Raw genomic sequence first — 27,506 nt, 5'->3', positions numbered from 1 at the left:
CAGTGGTCTGTCTACCTACCTACCTACACATACAATAGAATACTATTCAGCCATAAAAAAGAATGAATATTGCCCTTTACAACAACATGGATGAAGCTAGAGAATATAATGCTCAGTGAAATCAGAGAAAGATAGTATCATGATTTCACTCATATGTGAATTTAAGAAAGAAAACAGGGAAAGGGATAGAGAGAGAGAGAGAGAGAGAGAGAGAGAGAGAGAGGCAAACCAAGAAACAGACTCTTAATGATAGGGAACTAATGGTTACCAGAGGGAAGCTGGGTGGGGTGGAGGGTGAAATAGGTGATGGGGATTAAGAAGTGCACTTGTGATGAGCACCAGTTGTTATATGGAAGTATTGAATCTCTATACTGTATACCTGAAACCAACATTGCATTGTATGTTACCTAACTGGAATTTTAAATAAAAATTAAAAAAAATAAAAAGAAGGAAACTTCCCTTCAAAATAATCCATTTAAAGGGCATCATAATGAAAATTATAAGATAATTTAAGGTGACCTTTAACGAAAACATGAAATATCAGAATTGGGAGAATAAAATTAAAGGTGTGCTTAGAAGGAATTTTATGGCTTTAAATGTATGCATTAAAATGTATGTATTAGAAAAAATAAAAACAAAAATCAATGATCTAAGCACCAGCACAAGATTACAAAATGTGCAATAATTAAACGCAAAGAATACAGTGTACAAAAAGAAAAAGAGCAGAAATTAATGAAAACATGCAAGAGAGGTGATCATCTAATCATCTTCAACATATTTGTATCTTCTTGATTTCAAGGGAGTATACTGACAACCCCCCCCCCGCCACTCCCCATCGTTGACTGCATAAGTAAATACACAATTTGTGCATCTTACATCTTTAATCACTATTTTTCTGGAGTTAAAGAAATTATCTGCCTAACTACAACCAAAAGGCTTGGCTTTTAATGGGGAGGGGGGAGGGGGGAGGAAAGAATACAGGACTTCGGATAAGCTTGTGAAGTGGGGAATTAATATGCAACTTTGTATCATGGTAAGAAATTGGAAGGTCTAATACCCTCAAATACAGGGAGCAAAAGGGGTTGACGGTCTCTACTTGAGCTCTGAGTTAAAAACAGTTTCCTAAGTATTTCACCACTAGCCTGCTCCACAGCCTCCATAGGTTTGGTTTTATTACAACAGTCATCAGAAAATTTCCAATAAGGAAACTAACATAAAATCAATTTAGACAGCTTTTCTTTTCAGGTCACTGGCAAATGCAAATAAGAAGTGAAGAAATAAACTCTCCAGCCAATCTATACAAAAATCTCACAGAAAAGTCTGCTAAAGTTTATAAACTAACATTGTAAAACAAAGGAATAATCCGCCATGAATCAGAGTGACTAGAATGAGTTGCAAGAGGCTTAAGTATTAGAACTGTCAGGTGTGTGTGTTTGTACACATACATTTAATTTTTGATCTACATTATATATATGTATATATTTAATTTGTACATAATTTGAATATTAATACAATATATTTTAAATATACATTATTTGAATTATTAAAAGCATAAAAGACCAAAAGGGCGAATTTGAAAAAATATAAAGAAAAGTTCTAGAAATTAAAACACAGACACTAGGGGCGCCTGAGTAGCTCGGTTGGTTAAGTGTCCAACTTTGGCTCAGGTCATGATCTCACAGTCTGTGAGTTTGAGCCCCATGTCAGGCTGTGCGGTAACAGCTCAGAGCCTGGAGCCTGCCTCAGATTCTGTGTCTCTTTTTCTCCTCTGCCCCCTCCTGACTCGCGTTCTGTCTCTCTCTCTCTCTCTCTAAACAAAATATTAAAAAAAAATTAAAAACACAGACACTGAAATAAAATTTAACAAGTAAATCAAGTAAAATATTAGATACAGCTGAAGAGTGACTAAGTGAACTGAAAAACAACCGTAAGGAAATTAGCTAGAATACTGCTCAGAATCTAGGTATTCTCAGATTTATTGCTGTTGTTATAGATTTATCATGTTCAGAAATCAATGTATAATAAAAACAGAACTTTATTTATTTGTTATTCTAAAGCATTTTTTACTCAGTCACAACTTTGCATGGGTATCTGTATGTATTATACTAAGGATTGAAGTATAAATAGTATCTATACAAAATGAGCAGCCATTGATCCTTGGCACTTGGCAACATGTACTTCAAAGGCTCAATATTTTAATTTATGTGTTACCTTAACAAAATCTCTATCAGTCTTCTCCTTCCATTCTTCACCAAATACAGTAGAAAAGGATCCTAAAGCTAAAAGAATAAATAGTATATTCAGTAAAATGGAATTATTCTTTCACTTACTTCCTTAGTATGTAGGTTTAGAAAAAACAGCAAAAGTACATTTACGTATCCTCTTCACTAAAAACTATTTCATAGTAAATGATAGAAAGTCATGATAATCTCTTCTGAAATACAGTTTTTTAAATTACAGAATTTAAAGAAAACTTATCTTTCTACAAACTAAAAATATACAACTCATTTTTATAGTATTTATACAAAGTAGAAAAGAAGAATACTGTAACAGTTACTCTGCATTAGGTTTAATTTGTAGAGGAAAAAAAAAAAGTCAAACTAATGCTATTGCTATTAGGTTGCCAGAATTTTTAAATTAAAAATTTTTATATTAATTTCAAAAGTGATTGGGTAATAAATATTTCAAATAGGATAAGGCATTCTTTGGAAGTAATTCCCACAAATAAAATCTCCCCTAAGAAACATACTCAGTACTATAGTTTCTCTACATTTGATAAAGTTGTTTTAGAAGAAAAATCAAATCATGCATTTCAAACCTTCTTTAATTTTTTTTTTTTTCAACGTTTATTTATTTTTGGGACAGAGAGAGACAGAGCATGAACGGGGGAGGGGCAGAGAGAGAGGGAGACACAGAATCGGAAACAGGCTCCAGGCTCTGAGCCATCAGCCCAGAGCCTGACGCGGGGCTCGAACTCACAGACCGCGAGATCGTGACCTGGCTGAAGTCGGACGCTTAACCGACTGCGCCACCCAGGCGCCCCTCAAAACCTTCTTAATAACACCCAACCCTTCAGCTCCCCACAACACAGGTTTAGGCATATAAGATGTTATATCATTTTATTTCTCCTTTATGTTGCTAGCTCATATTATTATCAGTTATGGGAACAGACAATAAAAGCAGTATGATACAAATGTCTGAAATGTGGGACAATAATAAGCATTAAGCCTTTAAAAATTAGGGAAATGTTTTTGGGGCATCTGGATGGCTCAGCCAGTTGAGTGTCTGACTCTTGGTTTTGGCTCAGGTCATGATTTCATAGTTTCGTGAGTTTGAGGCCCATATTGGGCTCTAGGTTGGCAGCACACAGCCTGTTTGGAATTCTCTCTCTCCCTCTTTCCCACTTGCGCTGTCTCTGTCTCCTTAAAAATAAACAAACTTAAAAAATTTTTAAAAAAAGGGAAGTGCTTTTATCAACCATGAGATTAATTCTTTAATGAAAGCTACTGCTTTTGGAACACAGAAAGAAAACTATATAGTGGCAATAGTTAACAGAAAAACTAGTTTTGTGAACATAATTCTTTAAAAAACAAAAGTAAGCATCCTTAATGGATATGTTGTGATCAGCATATACATTTTCTGTTGTAAAAAGATTTATTGAATGTTTGTATTCTTATTATGCCTTAGACCTAACATTTCCTTAATAGTGAGTTAAGCAAAAGTTTGTTAAGTATTTAGAGTAAGAATTTTCATTTAAACCTACTAAAAAGGATGAAGAATAAATTTTAACATAAGTTTATCAATTAATTTCAATATTGATAATAGGGTCATGAAGAAATAACAGAATAGATGTGAAAGTTTTTAATAAGTAAATAAACTACAATGACCTAAGGAAGAATTTCATAAAATATCACACTTACATATAAAATAGCCACTTAATTAGAAAAATGAAGCCCACATTCCACTAAAGAGAAATAAGATTTTGTTTGTCCTGAAAAAACCTTATAAAGAAAAACTTCACTGGGAAAAGAATACTAGATGGAAATCTAAGATGGAAAAATTACATTTTGTCAAATAGAATTTTTATTATATTCTTCAAACATACCAAAAATATAAACATTCTACATTTTCTAAAGGAAGTGTCATGTATATTTATCTCTTATTAAAATCCCATGCCCTAAAAATAAATCAAACTGCTCAAAAGCCTAACCAAATCAAATATATTCATAATCCTCAGAGATCTAATGAAAAATCACTGCTTTAAGTATAGTGTCTTCATAAAGTCCCCAAGTACTCTGAACTCTAAACTTCTGACTGTTGGTATGATAGAAATATTCCTTAAATATCATTTGCTAGATTATTAGTTTTTGATTGCTATACTGCATAAGATAAATAAAAGTGACTAAAAAATGCATGAAGATAAACTAGGTCTGAAGAATGTCAGACCTCAGTAAAGCAAAACTGGTAAGATAACTTTTATTGTATATACCATGTAATCCTATTCATTGATTAATGGTCGAGACTGTCACTAAAACTTATTCGGGTTTGAGAATATTTTTTCTAAAAAACTTCATTTTAAGGTTTCTAAATGTGAAAAATTTAAACTTTATTCCATTTAAATGCTGAAATGTCCTTAAAAGACCAAAACAAAATATCAGGAACCATAAACATGAAAGTGAGAAGAAATCCACCAAATTTATATCTCCAAAGCATAATTCAAACTGAGAAGTACTTGTTCCTCCCTCATATAACCAACAAGACTTTCAGGCAGGGTAAAAAACTAATTTCACTTTTGTTTAAACATTTCAAAATTGCCTTCATACAACCTTAAGTACCTGACAAATTCTAAGTTATCCTACTACTTAGTCCCAATAAAATTATGTTTGAAAAGTATACTACTTGACCAAATTGCAGAAAAATGAACTTATTTGCAAACATGTTAGTATTTAAGGATAAAAACAATAATAGTCACAAATCTATAAATACTATAAGAAATTCTCTCTCAACCTGTGTCTACTGTGCTATACATAGTGCCGATATGATAAAATAATTTCAATATATCAATACTTACCTTTTTTTTTTTTTTTCCTCATGTATCTGAGTTGTTGGGAAAGACATTATGCAAAGGTTGGTCTTGAACAGCTGAGTCCCTTCCCGAGGGGATAAATTAAATCCCTCTCCACGTAACTATGTGCACCCCAGAATTTCCTTTTGATTCATGCTATCTACCCTATTTGGGATCACCCCCATACCTTACCCATTAGTAGTTTATACTGCTGGCAAAAGAGGTTACAATAGCGTTCAAATAGAAGGAGGGTTGAGAAGAAAAAATTTTACATCAATAACATTCAGCCAACATAGATATTTTGAAAAGAAAAACCATGAGTGGAAAATTTTGAAACATATTTTCTAAATCCCTATTAAACTACAATTAGAGAAATGAGCAATTTAGTCTTAAGAGTAACCTAGATTTACAGAACATATATAATTTAACTTATGAAATCTTGAAGAGCAAATCCTATAAGTAAAAAGGACATGGAATATTGGTAACTCTTATTTTATTTAGGCAGCAAATTTAAATACATTGACCTAAACTTTTAACTAAAAATAATAACACGCACTGCAAAAAAAAAAATTTCTTGCAGGTCCCAGTCTTTTCTATCAGGATTTTGTATTAAACAATCTTCTAACATCAAGAAACCCATATTATTACTCTAAGAAAACCCAGGATTTTTATTGCAAAAGTTCTAGTGAGGTAATTACTATTCAAATATTTAAAGTTAAAAAAACAAATATTCATTATCTTAAATAGCACATTTAATATAATAAAAGCAAATAAAGAATGCTATTATACTAATAAAAAGTACTTTTCTCCTTAAAAACCTTTTTAAAAAATCCCTAAGACCTTTACAGACTGATCATACAATAGGTCAGCTTAAACTTACTGTCGTCAAACACCCCGGCATTAGCAAGTAATAAAGTGATGATTTTAGGGTCTTTTTCGAGTTGCATGACGTGCTTGCTTTCATTTGATAGAAGAGTGCATACATTAATAGCAAAGTCCACTTCATTTGGGAGTCCAGATAACAGTGAAAGCACCAATTTATTATAATCATTTGGCGAATTGAAGTCCATAGATAGCCCATAACTTTGACGCAGATAATCTAAGACAAAAACAAAAACACCTTAAGTATATCAAGGATTAGAAACCACTGTGGTTAATTAATATCTTGCAAATACAAGACAGAGGCTTGTTTTCTTTTATGAAATTTAAATTGAGTAGAAGGTTAAAAGAGTTCAACTTTCTTTTTTTTTTTTTTTTTAAATATTTTTTTCAACGTTTATTTATTTTTGGGACAGAGAGAGACAGAGCATGAATGGGCAAGGGGCAGAGAGAGAGGGAGACACAGAATTGGAAACAGGCTCCAGGCTCTGAGCCATCAGCCCAGGGCCTGATGTGGGGCTCGAACTCCCGGACTGTGAGATCGTGACCTGGCTGAAGTCGGACGCTTAACCGACTGCGCCACCCAGGCGCCCCAAAAGAGTTCAACTTTCTAAACTTAAGTGAAAATTACATTCTTCAAAAAGTATTAAAATACAAAAAATGTACTATATCCTCTTGGATATCATTACCAAATTATTATTGTATCATTATTTAAATTTACCTACTCTGTACTTTTTACTCCTGCACTTCAAGAATCTATTTCTAATTCTTATACACTACTAAGCCAGGGACACTGATTCTTTTGAAATTTTGACAATATCATGATTTTAGACACATTGTCTACCTTCTTTACCTAACTATAGGAGAATTATTACTTTTTGGTCAGATTTATCACAATAATTAACACAGTAAAATTCATGCTTTTATTTTTAGTTCTATGAGTTTGACAAATGAAGTCTTTAACCACAACCACAATGAAGATACAGAATATTGCCATCACCCACAAAAGTTTCTTTATGCTCTTTTGCAGTTAAGCCCCTCTTCTAACCACAGACAACCACTGATCGACTTTCTGTTCCTATACATTTTTATTTCAAAATTCCAAATAAATGGAATTATATAGTATGTAATCTTTTATGTCTGAGTTTATTCATTTAGCAAAATGCTTTTGAGATTAATATCCATATTGAGGTATATATTAGTAGTCTGTTTTTAATGCTATAGTGTGGGCATAACACAATTTGTTTATTCATTCCCTAGTTGAATGACATTTGAACTGTTTTCAGTTTTTGGCACTTATGAATACAGTTGCTATAAACATTCACATATTCGTACAGAAATATTTTTTCACTTCTCTTGCATTGCTGGGCCATATATAAGTGTATGTTTAACTTGGTAAGAAACTGTGAAGCTGCTTCCAAAGTGGCTTATAACATCTTGCATTTCCAGAAGCAATCCAGAGTCCTGTTGCTCTGCATCCCTGTCAGCATTTTAATATCGTCAGTTTTAAATAATCTGAATGTGAGTTATTTATCAAGTATTTTTTTATATTTCTTCCCAAACAGTGGCCTATCTTTTCAGTTTCTTAACAGTGTCTTTGAAGAGTGTAAGTTCTTCATTTTGATGAAGTGTGATTTATAACTTTTGACCTTTATGGTTCACGATTTTGTATCCTAAGAAATCTTTGCCTGATCCAAGGTAACTAAGATTTTCTGTAGGACAATTAATTCAAAACATCTTCAAAATTTTGAAGGTAGGAAAGATGGACTTACAGTAACATATAATCATAATATATAAGAAAATGTCAGTTTAGGCCTTGGTAGCTATGTCCTCAGACATATGCTCCAAATACATTTTCACATAAAGATATTAACTAGTTAATGGGAAGAGGTAAGAAAACAAGAAATAGAAAACTTCCAGATGAGACATTTCAGAAACACATGAATTTTTAAAGGATTTTTTTTCAACCTTGCTAAATGGAATGCACATAGAAACCTATTGTCATAACATGCCACAGAAGAAAATCATATAGGTAAGAAATTTCTTTATTTCCCACTGTAGACAGCTGAGGCAGCACCTCTTCAATTCTAAAATATTCTAGGAATTTCTCCAATAATATAATAGCAAAGAAGGGCCACAACAGAGTTATAGATTACTATGACAGATTCTTTACAATATTTAAAATTAAATAATACATTGTTTATTTTCTACAATCCTGATAAATGAATTTCTAATAACAACATAAGATAAACATAAAATCTGGAGAAAAGGTAACAAAACTTCTGTGAATGTAGGAACAGATTAAGCTATTCGTGTCATACACTGGAATTGATGATGAGATGCCAAGTTTTAGGAATAGTTTTTAGCTTCCATGAAACTTTCGGGCAAATCTCTTGAATAGAAAAGAATTGGGAACCCAACTCAACATCTGTCACAGTCTTGTTTATGTGCTTTCAATATGACCTCAGAATTGTTGGCGTTTGCTACTGGACAATGACAGATGCTGACACTCAATTCTGTTCATCCTTACCTGAGTGACTTTGTCAAACACATCTCCAAATAAAATAAAATAAGTAAATATGATATTAACAAAAGTCCTTTAATTGTATCAGGCTTGGTAAAGATTTCTAACATAATGTAGGGAGAAAATGTTTCTAAGATTTTAGATCTTCTCTCCCTTCCCCTTCCCCAAGGAAATAGGATTTGAACAGCTATAATTTTATAACTGATATAGGATTAGAAATTTATTTTCAACATTCTTGACTCAAAGTTTACACAAACAGATCACTGCTGACAAACTTATAACAAGTATAAGTAAAACTGCACTCCATATCAAATGTCTTGGGCTATGGCCAATTGAAATTTCTTAATTCAAAATATTGTTTGAGAATAGCTTTTTTATGGGGCGCCTGGGTGGCGCAGTCGGTTAAGCGTCCGACTTCAGCCAGGTCACGATCTCGCGGTCCGTGAGTTCGAGCCCCGCGTCAGGCTCTGGGCTGATGGCTCAGAGCCTGGAGCCTGTTTCCGATTCTGTGTCTCCCTCTCTCTCTGCCCCTCCCCTGTTCATGCTCTGTCTCTCTCTGTCCCAAAAATAAATAAACATTGAAAAAAAAAAATTTTAAAAAAGAATAGCTTTTTTAAATATCAACAATTTAAGTGTCTCTAGATAAATATATTGATCCAAATACATTTGTCCAAACCTACATAGAAAATACGGCCGTATGATCAAAGAGGTAGACACAAATCTTCTATAGGTTCTAACTAAAATTTCCTAGAGATTCTTAATCTACCAGTAGGTAATTTTAATTTGGTCTTTACTTAAAACACACCGATACACACACAAATTGACAGCTATGAAGCTTACTCTATTTACCTTAATGACACTTGAAAAGAATCTTAAAGAATTTGTTTGTATAATGATAATTGTGTTAATTTTCAGAACACTGTCATAATGTTGCTATGCCTACTCCTAAAAACAACACCTTCAAATTCATAAATGCTGCCCTGAAATACTATCTCTTTTCAGTTTGAATTAGGTATGTTGTAGTTTGATGTTCCCTAGCAATTCTTACTTCCTTTCCTTTCCTGAGTCCCCAGTCTTGATTTTGTCAAATATGCTACATGTTACATACTACTCAGATTCTACTTTTAAAAGAGACAACACATATATGACAGCATATCAGAAAGAAGTTATTTTAACGAAGTTAAGCAATTCTGTCATTCCCTTAACTTGTATAGATCTATCAATGGCTTTCACTAGGCTTCTGAAATACCAGAAATATTTCACATCTTTTTTTTCTTGGGGTCATTAGTTTAACTAGGAGAGGAAAAAAAAAAGAAAAAGAAACACCAGATCCAGAAAAAAATTCATTTTAAACAAGAACAAAAGTAGAAATGGGTCAATACGGGTAGCTGTAAAAGCAGACACCAAACTCTATTTAAGTTACAAGAATGGACAGTTCTGCTATTGCTGTAATATAGGAACCACGCAGTTATATACAGTTGAAATGGTCTTAAAGGTCATTAACATAATGTCTCATTCATGTAGAAATACCCCTTATAGTAGCCTGAATAAAATAATGGTCATTAGCCCTTTTTAGGAATAGAGAGTATATTACCTAACAAGTCACCCCATTTTAGCAGCTTAAGTATTTTCAAGATTTTCTACATGGTGACTTAAAATATTTCCTTTAAACTTGGCTCTTGAGGTATTAACTACTTAATAAACATAAAGTGAGGTTTGGTTTGTACTCATCACCACCAAACCCTGCCCCCATTATACAAAAGCATCATAATGATGAAGCCTCTTCTAATAATGATCAGATTCTAGAAGATTCTGTGTCTTACTGAACAGGGAAGAAATACAGAGTGAAATTCAACATGAAAGAATATTAGAAAATAGATCATGGAAAATAAAATTAGTGATACTGATACAATGAGAGAGCTTAATGATTATCTAGAAGAGACTGGGACTAGCACTAATGAAGAATAATAAATATCTAAAAAACTGTGTACTTTGTCAATAATATACCCTTGAAAAAAACATACTTCCTCTTTTTTTAGGCCAAATGTTGGTGACTGAAGAAAAGAGATGCTTCATCTCTTCAGAGTTCTTTTCCTAGTCATCACGGTCCCAACACCCAAACTCCAAATACTGGAACCCCCATCTACTCTGACTTAATAACCTCTTTCTTAGACTTTCAACCTGATTATTTCCAATTTGAGTCCTGCTCTTTTTAGCCGCAGATTCCTCTATAGCCATTTTAAGAATGACTTAAATGGAAAAAAAAAATCTTATCCTTGGTACCATGGAAAAAAATACATAGTTAGAAATATTTCTGAGGAATTCTGAGACTGGAAATTACAGTAATTGTAGAAAATCTAGTAGACGCTATCTGAGTATTCTTGGCCTTCCTAATCCTAGGAACTTCTCATTTTCGTGACTATTCAGATTAAACTGACCATTAGTCGAAAAGGAAAAAAAAAAAATGGAAAAAACTTCACTTGAAAGTATGGGTATTTCTAATTCTGAAAATTCCTGCAACTAAAAATCTTATACAGCCTATTACAGAAAGGACCCTTATATCAATTAGATGTGGATCTTTGAAAGTTGCACATGCAAAGTAAAGGATTAATTCATTGGATGATGTCTATTTTCCTAATTCAAAACTGTACAATTTCCAATGATATTTACCTGATACACTGTGTTGCTGGTAATTGTAGGAAGATGGAATTGCACCAATAGGAAGCTGTGGCTTTGGATTGCCTGGTGGTACCTCATCATCATCCTCCCCAAAATGATGAACTTTCTCGTATTTTTCTAGGTAACTGAAATAGAAAAACACAGCAGAGTTTTACAAATAGGTTTACATCTTATTTTTTAACTCCTACCTACCACATGATCTGTTTTCCTTCCCTAGAGGCCCTAAATTAAAAAAAAAAAAAAAAAAGATACCACAAGCCTCTTAGGTTAAACAGTCACATCAACTGTGATACTACAGACAAACTCAATGCAATGGTTCTAAAGTGTTTTTATATTTTCTCCCTGGTGCTCTAGTGGCTAGGATTTAAAAAAAAAAAAAAAAAAAAAGTTTTTATATTTCAGAAAAGACCACTCCACTACTCAAATAAAAATACAAAGTAGGTAATATCAAAGGACAAACACATGTACATGAATGGGAGAACATATCATTTACCAATTAAAAAAAAAAATTATCCACGGTCATTTATTTTTTTTTTAAATTTTTTTTTTTTTTTATTTTTGAGACAGAAAGAGACAGAGCATGAACGGGGGAGGGGCAGAGAGAGAGGGAGACACAGAATCGGAAACAGGCTCCAGGCTCTGAGCCATCAGCCCAGAGCCTGACGCGGGGCTCGAACTCACAGACCGCGAGATCGTGACCTGGCTGAAGTCGGATGCTTAACCGACTGCGCCACCCTGGCGCCCCTATCCACGGTCATTTAAAAGCCAAGAGGAAATGAGAAGATTCTCTAACCTTGGTCTCCCCTAATCTCACTCACCAGAGATAATCACTAACCAGGTTCACGTGGTTACTGGAGTATATTTTCTGTGCAAAATTTTATTTAACAGTATGTTTTAGAGATCTAAGTATGTCAATACATTAGTACTACTTCAGTTTTTTCTTAACAGCTGTATAATATTTGATCCTCTTCATATATCATAACCTAATTAGATCTCTAGTGATACATTTAGCTACTTTCAGTTTGTTTTCTGCTATTACAAATCATGCAGCAGGAATAAGCTTAATCTGTTTGAATTTTTTTTGTGCAAATTTGTTTGAATATTTTCCTCTAGACAGGCATTGGAAATGGTATGCCCATTCTAAATAAATTCCCATCTAAAAGTGATGGCCTAATATATTTTAACTAATGTATAAGATAGTTAGTTCCTGTATCCCCTGCTGTATTATCATTACTGGGTATGATTAATCCTCTTGATGTTAATTAGAATTAAATTTCCAAAATTCTCAATCTATCATCACCTACCAGTTTATAATAAGATTCCCAGGTAAGCTTTTTAAATGGGGAAACAACTGATCAAACCCCTGCCAAATACAATGATGCAGCTAACAAACTTGCTACTGTACTTCACAAATAAGGTGAACTGATTAATACAGTAACTTAAATTTACTACAGAAAAGTTCTAGATGTGATTATTTTATGGATCACCCCTTTTACCATTCCTGATCCAAGCAGATACTAAGTTCATTAGTAGACATTTTCAAAGTCCTATAGCTACCTACCCTTTGCTTTTTAGTTACAGACAGCTGAGATGAGGAAGGGGATTATCAATGAAGATATAGGATGATCTCAGAAGTATTATTTTGAGTACCAAAACTTAACTTTCAAGGTGGGATAAATGGAAACTATAATTTTACAAATACGAAACACGGAAAATCATTACCATTCCTTATTTTCTCCTTTCAGTCTTATAAGGCACAGTAATTCACATCTTTGAGCCTGAAAAGGAATTAAAATGTCCCTTCCCTTTCCTTCTAAGTTCCCCATATAAGCTCAATTTGAACAAGAACTCGTTCCTAGCTGGCAGTTTGATAACTAATGGATCCAACACTTTTCTGCTGGAGATACAGCCGACTAAAGCAGAGACGTGTGTGCAGATACAACCCTTGGGCATTGAGAAGAGTATGCAGCTGCATACATTTCATCCTGACCCTGGGGATGTCCACGGCAGATAGATTTACAGTCTAAAAACATAAAACAAAAGGATGATTAAAAAGAAGCAGTCTCTCTCCAGGATAGACCCACAATGGACTTAAATAGGTAAATAAATCAAGCCTATTCTTTTTGAATTTTTAATGCAGATATCATAAAAAGAAGAGTATATATAAATTTAGACACAAACAGCTGCTCAAAAATTATGTGACATATTTTCTGCAAATGAAGGATTATCTACACTCAGGTAATAGTATTGATAGAGGTATTTTAGAGAGTATAGTCTTTCAGAATTGATTGAACTCGTTGTGGAATGGTTAAACACAAACTCAAATATCTTCATTAAATAATTTTTATCTAACTATAATCAAAATAACAATAAAGATGTAGAATTTTTTAAGTTTATTTTGAGAGAGAAAGAGAGAGAGAGAGCACAAGCAGGGGAAAGGCAGAGGGACACGGAGAGAGAGAATCCAAGCAGGCTCGGCACAGAGCTCGATCCCGCAAGTGACCTTGAGATTCCATGGGGCTCGATTCCATGAATTCTGAGATCATGACCTCAGCTGAAATCAAGAGTTGGATGCTCAACCAACTGAGCCACCCAGGCACCCCACAGACAAAGAATTTTAAGATCAAAATCTTCCATTAATATGTTTAAGATACTCTTTATAAATCTGTTATAACTGAACACGGCAGATTTGAAATTTGGGCTTGTTTTTTTTTTTTTTTATACCCAAACTGTGGTGCAAGCTAGGAGTGCCTGACAACAACACAAGCACTATATACTCATAATAAATGGTGTATTCTATACATAAAACCTTTTATAACTCAAATTTTCTTAAAATGTTAAAAATATGACCTCTGTCTGGTCCCCTGACACATTCCTCCAGATTCTTTATATAATTTCAATCCCTAAAAATCTGTGCTTTAGGCAAGTTGTTATGATTTTTGAAATTTTTATTTTCCTGGCTTGAGGGCCAGTACTTGTTCTCACTGTTATGATTAAATATTTCCAACTAAAACTCAACCTCTCTTAGTTCAACCAAGGTTTTGGCACCCAGTTTTGATCTCTTGTCTCTCACAATAAACAAGCACAAAGTCTTTTGGCTTTTCAAAGAGTTATATACTTCTAAAAAGTAAAAAGTAATAACAGATAAGAGAAAGCTGCTAAAATACAGAGTTACATTTCAAAGTCTAAGTTTTCTAATTTAATTCTCTATCATGACATAAAGCTTATACACTAACAGATATTTTGTGTTCACTCATTAAACTATAAATGCTAGACTGCACATTTCACTCTCTTTCTTCTCAAACTCAATGACATCACTTTGAACAGCTAATATATGAATCAAACCAGTATTTACTACATTTCTATGGTAATCTGCCTAGCACACTACGTATTTTGTTTAAGTTTATTTATTTATTTATTTTGAGAGACAGAGAGAGAGCACATGAGCTGAGGAAGGCCAGAGAGAGAGACAGAGTGAGAGAGAAAGAGAGGGAGAGAGAATCTCAAGCAGTCTCCACACTCAGTGCAGAGTGCCATGCAGGGCTTGAACTCACGAACCGTGAGATCATGCCCTGAGCAGAAATCAAGAGGGGGACACTTAAGCAACTGAGCCACCCAGGTGCCCATACACTACATATTTAACTCAAGACTGGTAAAATATTGAAATCCAGATAGGAAAAGATTCAACTGGGATGAGTTTTATCTTCTTTTTCTTCAACTTGGCATTAATTTATTTTATAGTAGATTCTATATCACAGGTTACAGACTCAGAGGAAGGCAAATATGAAAAGTTGGCATGTAATACAGAAATTGTTTTAAATGGCACTGCTAATTAAAAGCCTTAATAAGTGTGACCAATCCCAATACAATGCAGGGGGGAGTGGTAAGAGTCCATTTAATATAGCATCAAATAAGAGCACATAGGTGGCTCAGTCAGTTGAGTGTCCATCTCTTGATTTCATCTCAGGTTGTGATCCCAGGGTTGTGGGATTGAGCTGCGCCTTGAGCTCCATGCTAAGTGTGAATTCTGGTTAAAATTCTCTCTCTTTGTTTCTCCCCATTCTCTGCCCCTCTCTCCTGTTCCTGCCCTCTCTCTCTTAAAAAACAAAAACAACAACAAAAGCCCCGCATCAAATAATATGCATGGCTTTATCATGAATGTGGGAAAATTTAACCTCTTGCAATATTTGACAGATTAAGTACATTAAAAAAATAAATTAGGTTTACAAGATTTGAGTATAATCGCCACTAAGATTGATTTATTAGACATACAATGATTTTCTTTTCAAAACTCCATGGAAATTATAAAACTGATATGTATCAATTCACACAGAAAATTATAGTAAATTTAAGATTAAATATTATATATGGCACATTCTTTAACCATAAAGCAATTCAAAGAAAGTTTTTTCTAAGAAGGAAATTAACCTCTTGGAAAATTAAAAATAACTCTCATGATGTAAAATTCCAAACCTATATGCAATTATCTTCACGATCCTCTTCTAGATTATTTTAAAGCAATTCTCAGATATCATATAATTTCATCTGTACATATTTTGGTAGAGTTCTTGGAGATTAAAATCAACATTAATAACAACAATCAAGAAAAACTCTTGATTATTCTTGGATGAAGGAAAAAATTCAAATGGATATGATTAGGAACACTTCTATGTAACAATTTTTTGAAATGGTTTTAGTTAAAGATGACAGTTCAAGGACCCATAGTCATCTCTTCCCTTAAATCTAATTGCAATGACCTCTAAAGAATAAAAATAGAGGAATACAGCATTATTTGTAAGTTAATAACTTTTAGAATTTCTGGTCCCTTAAAAGCAACGTCAAGGATCCACAAGACTAACTTGCAAAACATATGAGAGAGTAATGTGATCTAGTGGAAAGTGGATGAGATCCTAGGCCAGAACACATAAAAGGCAAGTACAGTTTGGATTTCCTTCAACCACTAAGGGATTAATAGAAAGTGAAGGTGTGTCTGACAATGGGATCTAGAGACTGTCAATTATCTAAAAAGAACTTACAGAAAGGTGGGTTGAACTCAGTGGTTGTTCAGGGAGGCAAAGTCATTTATAAACTTCACCTTTGAGGTTCTTTGTCAAAATAAACCTGAAGACCCCAGGAGTGTGGGGCACCTATGAAAAGTACCAGCATGGACAGACTGTCATTAAGTATCAACAGGTATTGGATCTCTACTGATGTGCTCTATAAATACACCAGGCACAAAATCAAGTGTGGTGGCTTTGGAAACCATAAAGATAATGAAATTTCTTTGCCCGGGATTATTCTCCCAAAAAGGGGGCATGAAAGAGTAGATATGACAATGTAGAAGATAACCTGGGTAATGTAGAAGGCAAGCCTGAGAAACTGTTCCACATGGAAAAGAAAAGAACTAATGAAACTCATGGATAAAAATGAGATATTTACGATAAACAGGAGACCAAACATAGATCAAAAAAACCCAAACAAACAAAACACCTGGTGGTCCTCCAGGAAAGACTAGAGTAAAGGGAACAGAAGTGATAATCACTGTCATCATAAAAGAATTTCTTTAGCTAAAATGTGTAATATGTACATCAAAAAGCTCCCTGGAGCTGGGATATGAGGGCACATGGTTCACCAGGCAAAATTAATGAAAAGGGAAAAACAATTAGACATAACCCGATAAAAGATTTAAGTTTCAAAGATAAAGATTACTAGGAGTATTCAGAATCACTGCCATTACCCAAAAGTTAATAGAACAGTCAACTAGACTTTGGCTTCTCTTCAAAATTAATTGTAGAAGATAATAAGCAAATATTAGAGTTCTGAGGAGGAAAGTTATTTCACAAGAAATCCCTACCCAATCATGTTGTTCAACTAAGACAACAGAAATTCATTTTCATATATGTAAAGACTCAGAATAAAGCAATATAGCTCTTTAGGAAAAAACACACCCACACACACACACAAATAAGTACAACTGACCCCTGAGCAACAGAGGGGTCAAAGGCACCAATTCCCACACAGTCTAAATCTGCATTATAACTTCTGACTTCCCTCAAACTTAATTACTATAGCCCACTGACCAGAAGCCTCCCCGGTAACATAAACAAGAAGTTGACACACATTTTGTATTTATGTTACATATTGTATTCCTATTAATAACATAAGCTAAAGAAAATAATAAGGAAGAGGAAATACATATATAATACTGTATTGTACAAAAGATCCACATATAAGTGGACCTGTGCAGCTCAAATCACGTTGTCCAAGGGTTAACTACACTCTAATGGATAGATGAATCAAAATTAACAAATGGTTAAAAAAACAATAGAGATGAATGATAACCTACACAGAAACTATTTAAGATATTAGTATCATTCATAACTATTATATTTCAAAAGAGAATTCAAATGCCATTGGTAATTATGAAAGGAGAACCTAAAAAATGTAAAACTATTAAAATAATTTGAAAAAATATGCCTGATACAAAGTTTAAGAACTTGAAAAGAGAAAGAAGTAGTGATAGAAAACATAATACTGTTTATACAGAATAAATTTATACAGAATAAGTGAAAAAATGGATTTATTTTCATAGTTAAAATTAAGGAAAATATGTTCTTTGCTGTGTTTCTCATTTTTTTTTCAAGTGTTTAACAGCATAATTAAAATCAGACTAATTACTGGGGCGCCTGGGTGGCTCAGTCGGTTAGGGGTCTAACTCTTGGTTTTGGCTCAGGTCACGATCTCACGGTTTGTGAAACCGAGCCTGCATCAGGCTCTGCATGGATGGCACAGAGTCTGCTTGGGATTCTCTCTCTGCTCCTCCCTCACTTGTGCTCTCTCTCTCTCAAAATAAATAAATAAACTTAAAAAAAAACTGTTAGCAATCCAAATATTCATTAATGGTAGTATAAATAAAAACACTGTGGCACATTCAGGCAGTGAAATATTATATGGCAATGAAAATTAGTAAGCTAACATGGATGGATTCAAATGGCCATCAATAAATTGTTAAGTAAAAAAAATAATTTCCAAAGATTATATAATTCCACTTATACAAAGAGCATAGACAAGCAAAAAAGTTTTTAATATAATTTTTAGCAATAGACAAGTGGGTGCTAACACCACAAAGAAAAGCCATATAACAATTATCACTTAGAAAAGAAGCGAGGGTTTACCCCTTAAGAGAGAAATGCAATCAAGAAACACAAGCAACTTCAAAGGTATTAGTAGAGGTTTTGTTGTTGTTCTTATTTTGGTGTAGATAAACCTGTATATATTAAGCTTGTGTTTATATTTCACAACTAAAAAAATTTTTTTAAATCAGAAAAAAAGTAGAGTTATTTCAAACTTTCAAATAAAACAAGTATTCCCATTGCTATATAAAATATTTCCAGTTATAGAAAAAGATTAGAAGCTCTCCGAAAACCGTAATCTAGCAAAATTTGACAAACGTCATTAAAAACTGCAGTTAAAAAAAGATTACATATATAAATACTGGAAAAATAATCTATTAATATATATGAAACACACTCAAGAAAAGATTTTATTATAGAAATCCAGTAATAGTTAAGTATTAAAAATTTTTTTAATGTCAAACTCACTTATAGATCAAAGGAAAAAATGGTATTATCTAAACAAAGGATGCCAAAGGTTATTATGCTTCATTTAAAAAATAATAATTAATGAAGAATTCTAGAATACTGCTGCTTTTGGATCTCTCATATGGCCTTTCATTGTGACATTCTAGCAAAGAATTTCCAATCTACCTCCTTTATCAATACAAGCTTCCTCAGAATATCATACCTCAACCCGATGCAGGTACTTGCTTCTGTTGAAGAGTACCCTTCAAAATGGGGCACACACACAAAATACTCCAATAGGGAAAGATATTTCACTTAGGAATCCACACTGTCTTCTCCCTCCCTCACTCCATTATCAGGCAGTCCAGATGTTACTCATTTGATGTGAGACAATGTGGGGGGCTAAGAGTGGAATCCTCATTCATTCATTAGCTTTTGACCAGTGGAACCTTAACTATATGTACTAATAACGTCTATGTATGCCCAGGTTAAGGGGATTTAAAGATAGTATATCTAATTTTAGCTAAACTATCTCTCACAAAAAAGTTTAAATTTCTTCAAAGAAGTCAGTTTGAATAATGCAAGCAAAATAAAACAAGAAAAGGCAAAACTGACACTTCTAACATGAGCTCATCGTCAACAATACTATGAAGTAGAAACAACAGCAATGCGATCCAATATAAAAGAAGTAGGCCAAAAGATTTCTAAAATTATATTAAAAACAAATACCCTAACTGTGGATTTTCATGCCCTAACAATGATGATGAACCTTGCCCTACGTTACTATTACAGTTTTATGTTACTGACGGTTTCCAAGATGTTTAAAACTAAGTATCCAGAATTTGAAGACAAACCTCTACATTTTTCTCAGTAGTATTTTCAAGTCACTGAAACTTAATCAAAACTATTTAAAATTTAAAAATAAATTTTATTTCAAGCAAGTGTATTGATAAATATTTATAAGAGCCTTTCAACGGCCAAAATCGATATCACTGGGAAAACATATCTTTATTTTCTCATGACAAAGATGGCTAAATTAATACATGGAAAATATGGCAACAAAACAAATATTGTTGGAAAACGGTAAGAAAACACTACTGAGGAGTTGAAAAAACAAGGATTAGAGCAAATTATACTGTGTGGGAGGTTTTCTGTATAGCTGAATTCAAGTACAGATGTTTCTAACATATCTGAGCTTGTAAGTATTTACTAGAGTCTCTTCCAAAGATGAAATTTGCGAAGAACTACTTTGGGGTGAGTCATTGAAAGAAAGCTGTACCAAAGAGGATATATTCTCCAAAGCAAATGACTTTAGAAAAAAAATTTTCAGGAAAACATGTTAATTCTACTTAAAGCCACAATGAAGAAGCAGCTGCTTTAACTGGGAAAGGGAAGTAGAAGAAGGGGGAGGAAACTGAGGAAGACGAATGAGAAAGTAGGCAAAGGGAAGGGAAAAAGGGAAGATTATAGAGATGTAAAAATCATGTATTGCATCATCTACAAGCAGGGTAATGCAGCAAAGAAGCTGAAGTCAGAAGTGCCAAAAATGCTTCAGGATAATTTTAATGGGGTCAATTATACAAAAACAAGGTCTTTCAAATACAGAAAAATCTTCAAACATATTTCATAATGAGATGCGAAGTGATTAAGAAAAATATTTTGTACCAGAAAGGCTAACTGGGTATCTAAATGAAGAGTACTTAAGTGTTGCCAATCTTGAGTGTTACACACTTCACTTTTTAAAATGTCTCAAATTTGCTGACTTTTCTCATGATAGCATTAGGCGATGGGCAGTTATCTTATATCTAACCGATAATTTAAAAAACAAAACAAAAAGACATCTAATCAACCCTTTAAAGTAAAAGTAAAGTTTTAATAATGAATAGAATAATTACTTTAAAAAAGAGACTCATGCTACGGAGAGAGCATTTTCTTAAAAAGGATGTTTTTAAAACAATTTTCCTTCTGTGACATGATCTTGTTGTTGAAAATATTGTGCATGTATCATATATTAAAACTTTCATATCTACACTGCAGTAGGAAAAAGAATTTTCCAAAACTATTAAAAAACATCCACCAAACTCTGTGGGATTTGAACCCTTTAATATAACTTTTATATTGACATAATTCCATATTAAGTCACAAGAATACTACAAAGAACTCCTGTGTCCTCAATCCAGATATACAAATTATTTAGATGTTGCTTGCTTGTTTTATCGTATTCTCATTTTCTCAATCTGCCCTTCTCTCCCTGTCCACACATGCACATGCCCACACCACTCCCAACCCCCCAGTGCTTTTCCTGAACCACTTAAAATTAAGTTATCGCTCCTTGTTTGTAACAAGCTTGACATTTTTCAAGAATACAGGGCAATTACTTGTAGAATGTCCCTCAGTTTAGGTTTGTCTGGTATTTCTTTATAATTAAATTAGATAGAGAAAGCTCTTTTGGCAGGAATACCACAGAAATGAATGCATATCCTAGTGCATATTATCAGAAGGTGTATCATGTCCCATTGATGGTGTTAAGTTTGATTAGTTTGTAAGCTTGGAATTACTAGGTTACATCACTAGGAAGTTACTCTTTTCCTTTTGGAAATTATTAAGTAACTTACAGGAGAACACTCTGAAGCTATGTAAATAACCTACTCCTTACCAAACTTTCACCCACTAGTTTTAGCATCCATTGAGGATTCTTGACTGAATCAAGTATTACTGTAATGGTGATTTTTCTTAACTTCATTATTTCTTCCACTTTTATTAGTTGGCATTTATTCTACTGTAAGTGAGCTCTTTCCATCTTCTTTCACTTATTAATTTATTTACTCTATCATGGAATATTTCATAAACATTATATTCCTACCATTATTTATTCTCATACTCAAAGTGTCCCAGATTTGAGCAGTGGGAGCCCTTTCAAGTCAACTCCTCTATCTTTTGATATGTACCAATCATTTCTTGAGCAGTTTCTTGCTTTACAAGCATAAGATTATCAGGCTTTCTTTGTATTTTCCCTACTTCTACCCAAGCATCACTCTTTTCTCCGAGGAACATTCCTTCCTTTTAATGAGGAACAGTATTTAGAAACCAGTTATCTGGATACTAGGGATACTAGGTTATGTTCAGTGCTTACAGTGGTCTCTTTCTTCCAGTCCCTTTTAATATATTTGTTAAATATATTTATAAAACATATATTTATTAAATTAATATATATGCATGCATATGTGTATAAATCCATTTCTGTATCAAAGAATGAGATCATACTTACACCTCCACTGCCAATTTAACACCACAGCTCTCCCCTTTCATATTTTTAACTTTCTTCTCTGATAATGAGAAATCTGGCTAATGTTTTCCCAATAAAATTGCACATTTGCTCAATCCTATAGTAAACAATCCTAGAATTCACAATAACTTTTACAGTTCCTTTTGACTTCAGATCAATATCATCTGAAACAGAGGTTCACTTGTTTCTGTTTATATTCCGTTTTAGATTTATTCTTCCACATTCTTGATTTTATTAATTTTTAACATTTATTATTTACTCATTTTTATTAACTATCAATGTATTTTCAGTATGAAAACTAAATTTGTGAGTTATGGCTAAAACAGTAAATAATTTATGTGATGCATTTTCTTTGTTCTTTTGTTTTTAAATTGCTTTTGGCATGTAGGAAGGCCTTGTATTTTTGTTCCACTCGTTACCTTTGTACTTACACATTTACAATGCCTTAATCTCATTTTCTTATTATTCTATTACCTAGTATAGGTCAACTTTCAGTAGTATTTTCTCATTTCCAACTACTGCTTTTGTAACAATCAATAAGCTTTTTCTACTTTTCTGTTTACCTCTTCCTTTAAAGTTTCATTATTTCTACTTGGTAAGATATGTAAGATTTACAGATTATTCTTTCACCTTTGTTGTCACCTATGTTTTACTATTAGATCTCCAATTACAATATATTTTAAATAACCATGGATTCTTCTGAAAATGCTTTCCTAGTCAACTTAGTTGGATAAAGCTCATACCCTACTAGCTTCCTCAAGAAGGTTTCATGTATATAATATTCTCTGAGTTATACATGTTTAAACTTTCTTTGTATTCTTCATATTTAAAAAACAGCTTGGCTTTTTTGGGGTGCCTAGGTGGCTCAGTCAGTTAAGCCTCTGACTTCAGCTCACGTCATGATCTCACTGCTTGTGAGTTTGAGCCCCGCATAGGGCTCTGTGCTAACAGCTCAGATCCTGGAGCCTGCTTTGGATTCTGTGTGTTTGTGTGTGTGTGTGTAGTGTGTGTCTCTCTCTACCCCTCCCCGCTCGCTCTCTCATTCTGTCTCTCAAAAAAATGAATAAACGTTAAAAAAATAATAGTAAAAAAAATGGCTTGGCTTTTTTTTTTAGTTTCCACAAAATATACTTAATAAGCGTATTATATAAAATCAAACATTTAACATTTTCAACATTTTATCAATTAAAACTCACTGATAAGTAACTGGGACTTCTTTGTATTTTGGAAGATTACCTAAAATAAATACATTCATATTTACAACACATCTAAATATAACTGAAGAGCTACTTCAACTAATGTTGAAATTCACAGAACTCTAGAGATTTATAGGCTAAAACTGCCATAAATGTGTCTGTAATCAAGTGTACTGCACGAATTATGAACTTCTTAATAACTACTGAAAAGGAAAAAATTTGGAGGGAAATGTTAGGTTTTAAAGTTCTATGACAAACTCTTAGAAGATAAAAAAAATTGTTAAATTAATTAATGACCAAGACTTCTTAATGAATCCCTGATGGTCATTTTTGGCAGCTCAATCCAATCTGCTGGGATGGTAGTGTGTTACATATGCTGTCGGGAACCCTCCACTGTTTCAGAGCCATGCTACTAAATGTTGTCAAAAGTAAGGAAATGATAACAACTTTGAGCGCTGTACATACCTTTCCTACACAAGAACACCTTGACTTTACAAAATTCTTGATTGACTCTTTTCCTTGTTTCTTGACGACACTACTCCACTGGCACTTTGCTTTGTACGTTTCCATTAAGGAGTGTGTTCCAGTTTAATTCTCTTGCCCTACAGGTTGTTTTGTTTTGTTTACCTGGAGGCTCTCAAAATTGTTTGTCTTTAAACTCTAACACTTTACTATAAAGATATGACTCAAAATGGACTGCTTAATATCAACTTCTCTAGGTACTCTATGGTCCTTTCAATATGTAGATGCACATCTTTTATTTTTGGAAATTTCATATATTTTTAAAATTTTTTTAATGTTTATTTATTTTTGTGAGAGAAAGAGCATGAGTGGGGGAAGGGCAGAGAGAGAGGGAGACACAGAGTCTAAAAAGCAGGCTCCAAGCTCTGAGCTGTCAGCACAGAGCCCAGCACGGGGCTTGAACTCACAAACCATCAGATCATGACCCTAGCTGAACTTAGGCACTTAACCGACTGAACCACCCAGGCACCCCTGGAAATTTTTTTATATTATAGTTTTAAATAATGTTTCCATTGTTTAGTTTCTCTAATTCAATTATACATATATGTTGAATCTCTTTTTGTCTCACTTCCATTACAACCATTTCTCTTTTACCTGTTTTACTTCTTTAATTCATTTTTCCTCGTCTTGATTATTCTTCTGACTTTCTTCAATGTTCTTTATTAAGTCTTCAGTTGAGTTCATTCTCCTTCGGGCATCCTAGATTTTAGAATTCATTTCTAAGATGATTTTTATCTCTTCCTTCCATATCTTTCTTGGGTTCAACCAACTTTCTTCCCATTTCTTCCTAGGTTTCTTAGTGATTTTATGGGTTCTGGGGGTGGGGAAATCAATCTCTTTTGTTTCTTTGGTTTTAAATGTATGGTTCTAGTTGGTTTTCATATCTCTAAGTGTGCATTTGAGGGTATTTCAGCCACTTTGGAGAGCTATGTTATGGTTTTCTTCCACTGTGTGGTTGTTTTCTTTTTTGAAGTTGCAGGTGTTCATCTACTAAGATATTTTGATTCTTATGTTTTCTTCTTATAGTGGAGGCTTTCCATAGATTTACGAGGCTTTCACCTATTTCGACTTTGAGATGGTCCACAAGATTCCTATTTCAAGAGTCTCTCTTTTGTTAGAGTACCAAAGTATGGTTTCTTTAATGGATAACTTTTTCTAGTGGTTGTGTTGTAAGGAAAGTATTTGTGCATCTTCTAATTTGGAGGAAGAGGTTTCTATTTTATCTTGCAGGACCTTAAGTTCCCCCCCTTTTGCTTCTTTTTCCTTCCCTACCCAATCTCCAAATGGTACTTTTTTCCCTTCTCTTTTATTCTCTTTTCCCCCAGAAAAAATACTTTTCAGAGACTGCCACCTCAAATCACATACACTATTAAGCCCAAAGACTTATAGTCAGTGCTCTCTTTTGTACTTAAGGTGTGGTTTCTCTGACAGTGATTTTAGAGCAATCCTCGTTTCCTCCAGTTTTTCAGAACTGCACTTTTTCTCCACAAATGCTTGTGTCAGAAGAAAGAAATATCTCTGCTGGGATTTGGTATTTTATTTTTCCACTTGCAGGAAACTTGAAGTTTGTAGCATTCAGTCTTCTTGTCATGTTGAGGGCATGGATTTTGCACATTTTTTAAGATTGTTTATTTAAAAAAATTTTTTAATGTTTATTTATGTTTTGAGATAGAAAGAGACACAGAATCCAAAGCAGGCCCCAGGCTCTGGGCTGTCAGCATAGAGCCTGACGTGAAGTTGGATGCTTAACCAACTGAGCCACCCACACGCCCCTAAGATTGTTTACTTTTAAGTAAGCTCTACATCCAATGTGGGGCTCAAACTCACACCCTCGACATCAAGAGTCGCATGCTCTACCGAGTAAGCCATACAGGCACATCTGATTTTGTTGTTTTATTTGTTCTTCTTGTTGGTCTTTCATGATATTGGAGGATATATGGAGAGACCTGGATTTATCCTTACCTATCATTATCCTTACTTACCCAGAAATTGATTTGAGTCCTTTTATAAAAAAAAGTAAAAATGTGAGTGTCCCAGAATTTGCAAGAAAAACTGATTTCAGGCAAGATGCAAAAATGTTAATTTAAGTTTCAACATAAAAATAGTGCATAACTGACATGGAATTTTTTTAAAAGGAGGATCATAATTTAGTGATTCATTAAATGTATACAATGATGCATTTGTTCTATCTTCATCTACAGATAATTCTTCCACTATGGAAAAGTATCGGAATAAACAACATAAAAACAGACTTTTTAACCAATATATGACACACTTGCTCGTATATGACAAAGTATTTCTGGGATAAAATAAAAAGACTATAATAATGGTTACCTTCATAGTTTAAACAGTGCTCATGATTACTTTTTTAATGAAAAGGCTAATTACAATTAACAAATTTATTAAAAGGTATAATATTAAAAAAGGAATGAAGATATATATTAATGGAATAGAACAGAGAAAAGCATTGTCCAATATAAAAAAGGTAGCATTTCATGAAAAGATGTTCAACATCACTTATCATCAGGGAAATACAAATCAAAACCACAATGAGATACCACCTCATACCTGTCAGAATGGCTAAAATTAACAACATAGGAAACAACAGATATTTGTGAGGATGTGGAGAACAGGGAACCCTTTTACATTGCTGGTAGGAATGCAAACTGGTGCAGCCACTCTGGAAAACGGTATGGAGGTTCCTCAGAAAATTAAAAAGAGAACTACCCTATGACCCAGCAATTGCACTAGTAGATATTTATTGAAAGGATACAAAAGAGCTGATTAAAAGGGGCACATGCACCCCAATGTTTATAGCAGTGCTATCAACAGTAGTCAAATTATGGAAGGAGCCCAAACATCCACTGATAACCAATGAATGGATAAAGAAGATATGTGTGTGTGTGTGTGTAACAGAATATCACTCAGCCATCAAAAAGAATGAAGTGTTGCCATTTGCAACAACAAGGATGCAGCTAGAGTGTATGACGCTAAATGAAATGTCAGTCAGAGAAAGACAAATACATTATGATTTCATTCATATATGAAATTTAAGAAACAAAACAGATGAACATAGGGGAAGTGAGAGAAAACAGAGAGGGAGGCAAAACATAAGAGACTCTTAAATACACAAAACAAACTGAGGGTTGCTGTGGAGTGGGTTAGGCAAGCGATGGGCACTTGTTATCATGAGCACTGGGGTGTTATGTGTAAGTGATGAATGACTAAATTCTATCCCTGAAATCACTATTACACTGTATGTTAACTACCTAGAATTTAAATAAAAACTTAAAAAATAAATAATAAAATAAAAAATAAAAAAGGAAACAAATGGCATATTCATTAATTCTAGGATAACTAATTCATTATTGGAAAACAATTAAAAATTTTTACCTCATACCTTACAGACCAAAATAATTTCCAGATGAGTTAGAGATTAAATGTAAACTTAAAAATTAAAGAAAATATAGAAGAATATATGTTAACATATTTAGAATATTAGAGTGGGGAAGGCAATGTCCAGCATGAGAGGAAGCACGCACAAATTAAGAGTAATGTTTACCTCAGGGGTGCCTGAGTGGCTCAGTCAGTTGGGTGTCCGACTTTGGCTCAGGTTATGATCTCGCAGTCCATGAGCCCCGTGTCGGGCTCTGTGCTGACAGCTCAGAGCCTGCAGCTGCTTTGGATTCTGTGTCATTCTCTCTTTCTGCCCCTCCCTCACTTGCCTGTGTGTGTGTGTGTGTGTGTGTGTGCGCGCGCACTCTCTCAAAAATGA

The 27,506-nt window shown here is 33.6% G+C and overlaps 1 protein-coding gene across 1 annotated transcript in view; it reads right to left on the bottom strand.

Moving 5' to 3' along the window:
- The window catches only part of ARID2 (AT-rich interaction domain 2), a 169,441-nt gene that overhangs the window by 67,516 nt on the left and 74,419 nt on the right, over positions 1-27,506 (bottom strand). The window contains 3 exon segments of the mRNA XM_030322394.1: positions 2,212-2,279; positions 5,946-6,164; positions 11,139-11,272. Of these exon segments, the coding sequence (XP_030178254.1) occupies positions 2,212-2,279; positions 5,946-6,164; positions 11,139-11,272 (421 nt within the window).

Source organism: Lynx canadensis, chromosome B4 (genome assembly GCF_007474595.2).
Source record: "Lynx canadensis isolate LIC74 chromosome B4, mLynCan4.pri.v2, whole genome shotgun sequence".
Taxonomy (NCBI): domain Eukaryota; kingdom Metazoa; phylum Chordata; class Mammalia; order Carnivora; family Felidae; genus Lynx; species Lynx canadensis.
Note: the sequence above shows the minus strand (reverse complement) of the source record. Positions and strands in the feature narration are given on the sequence as shown.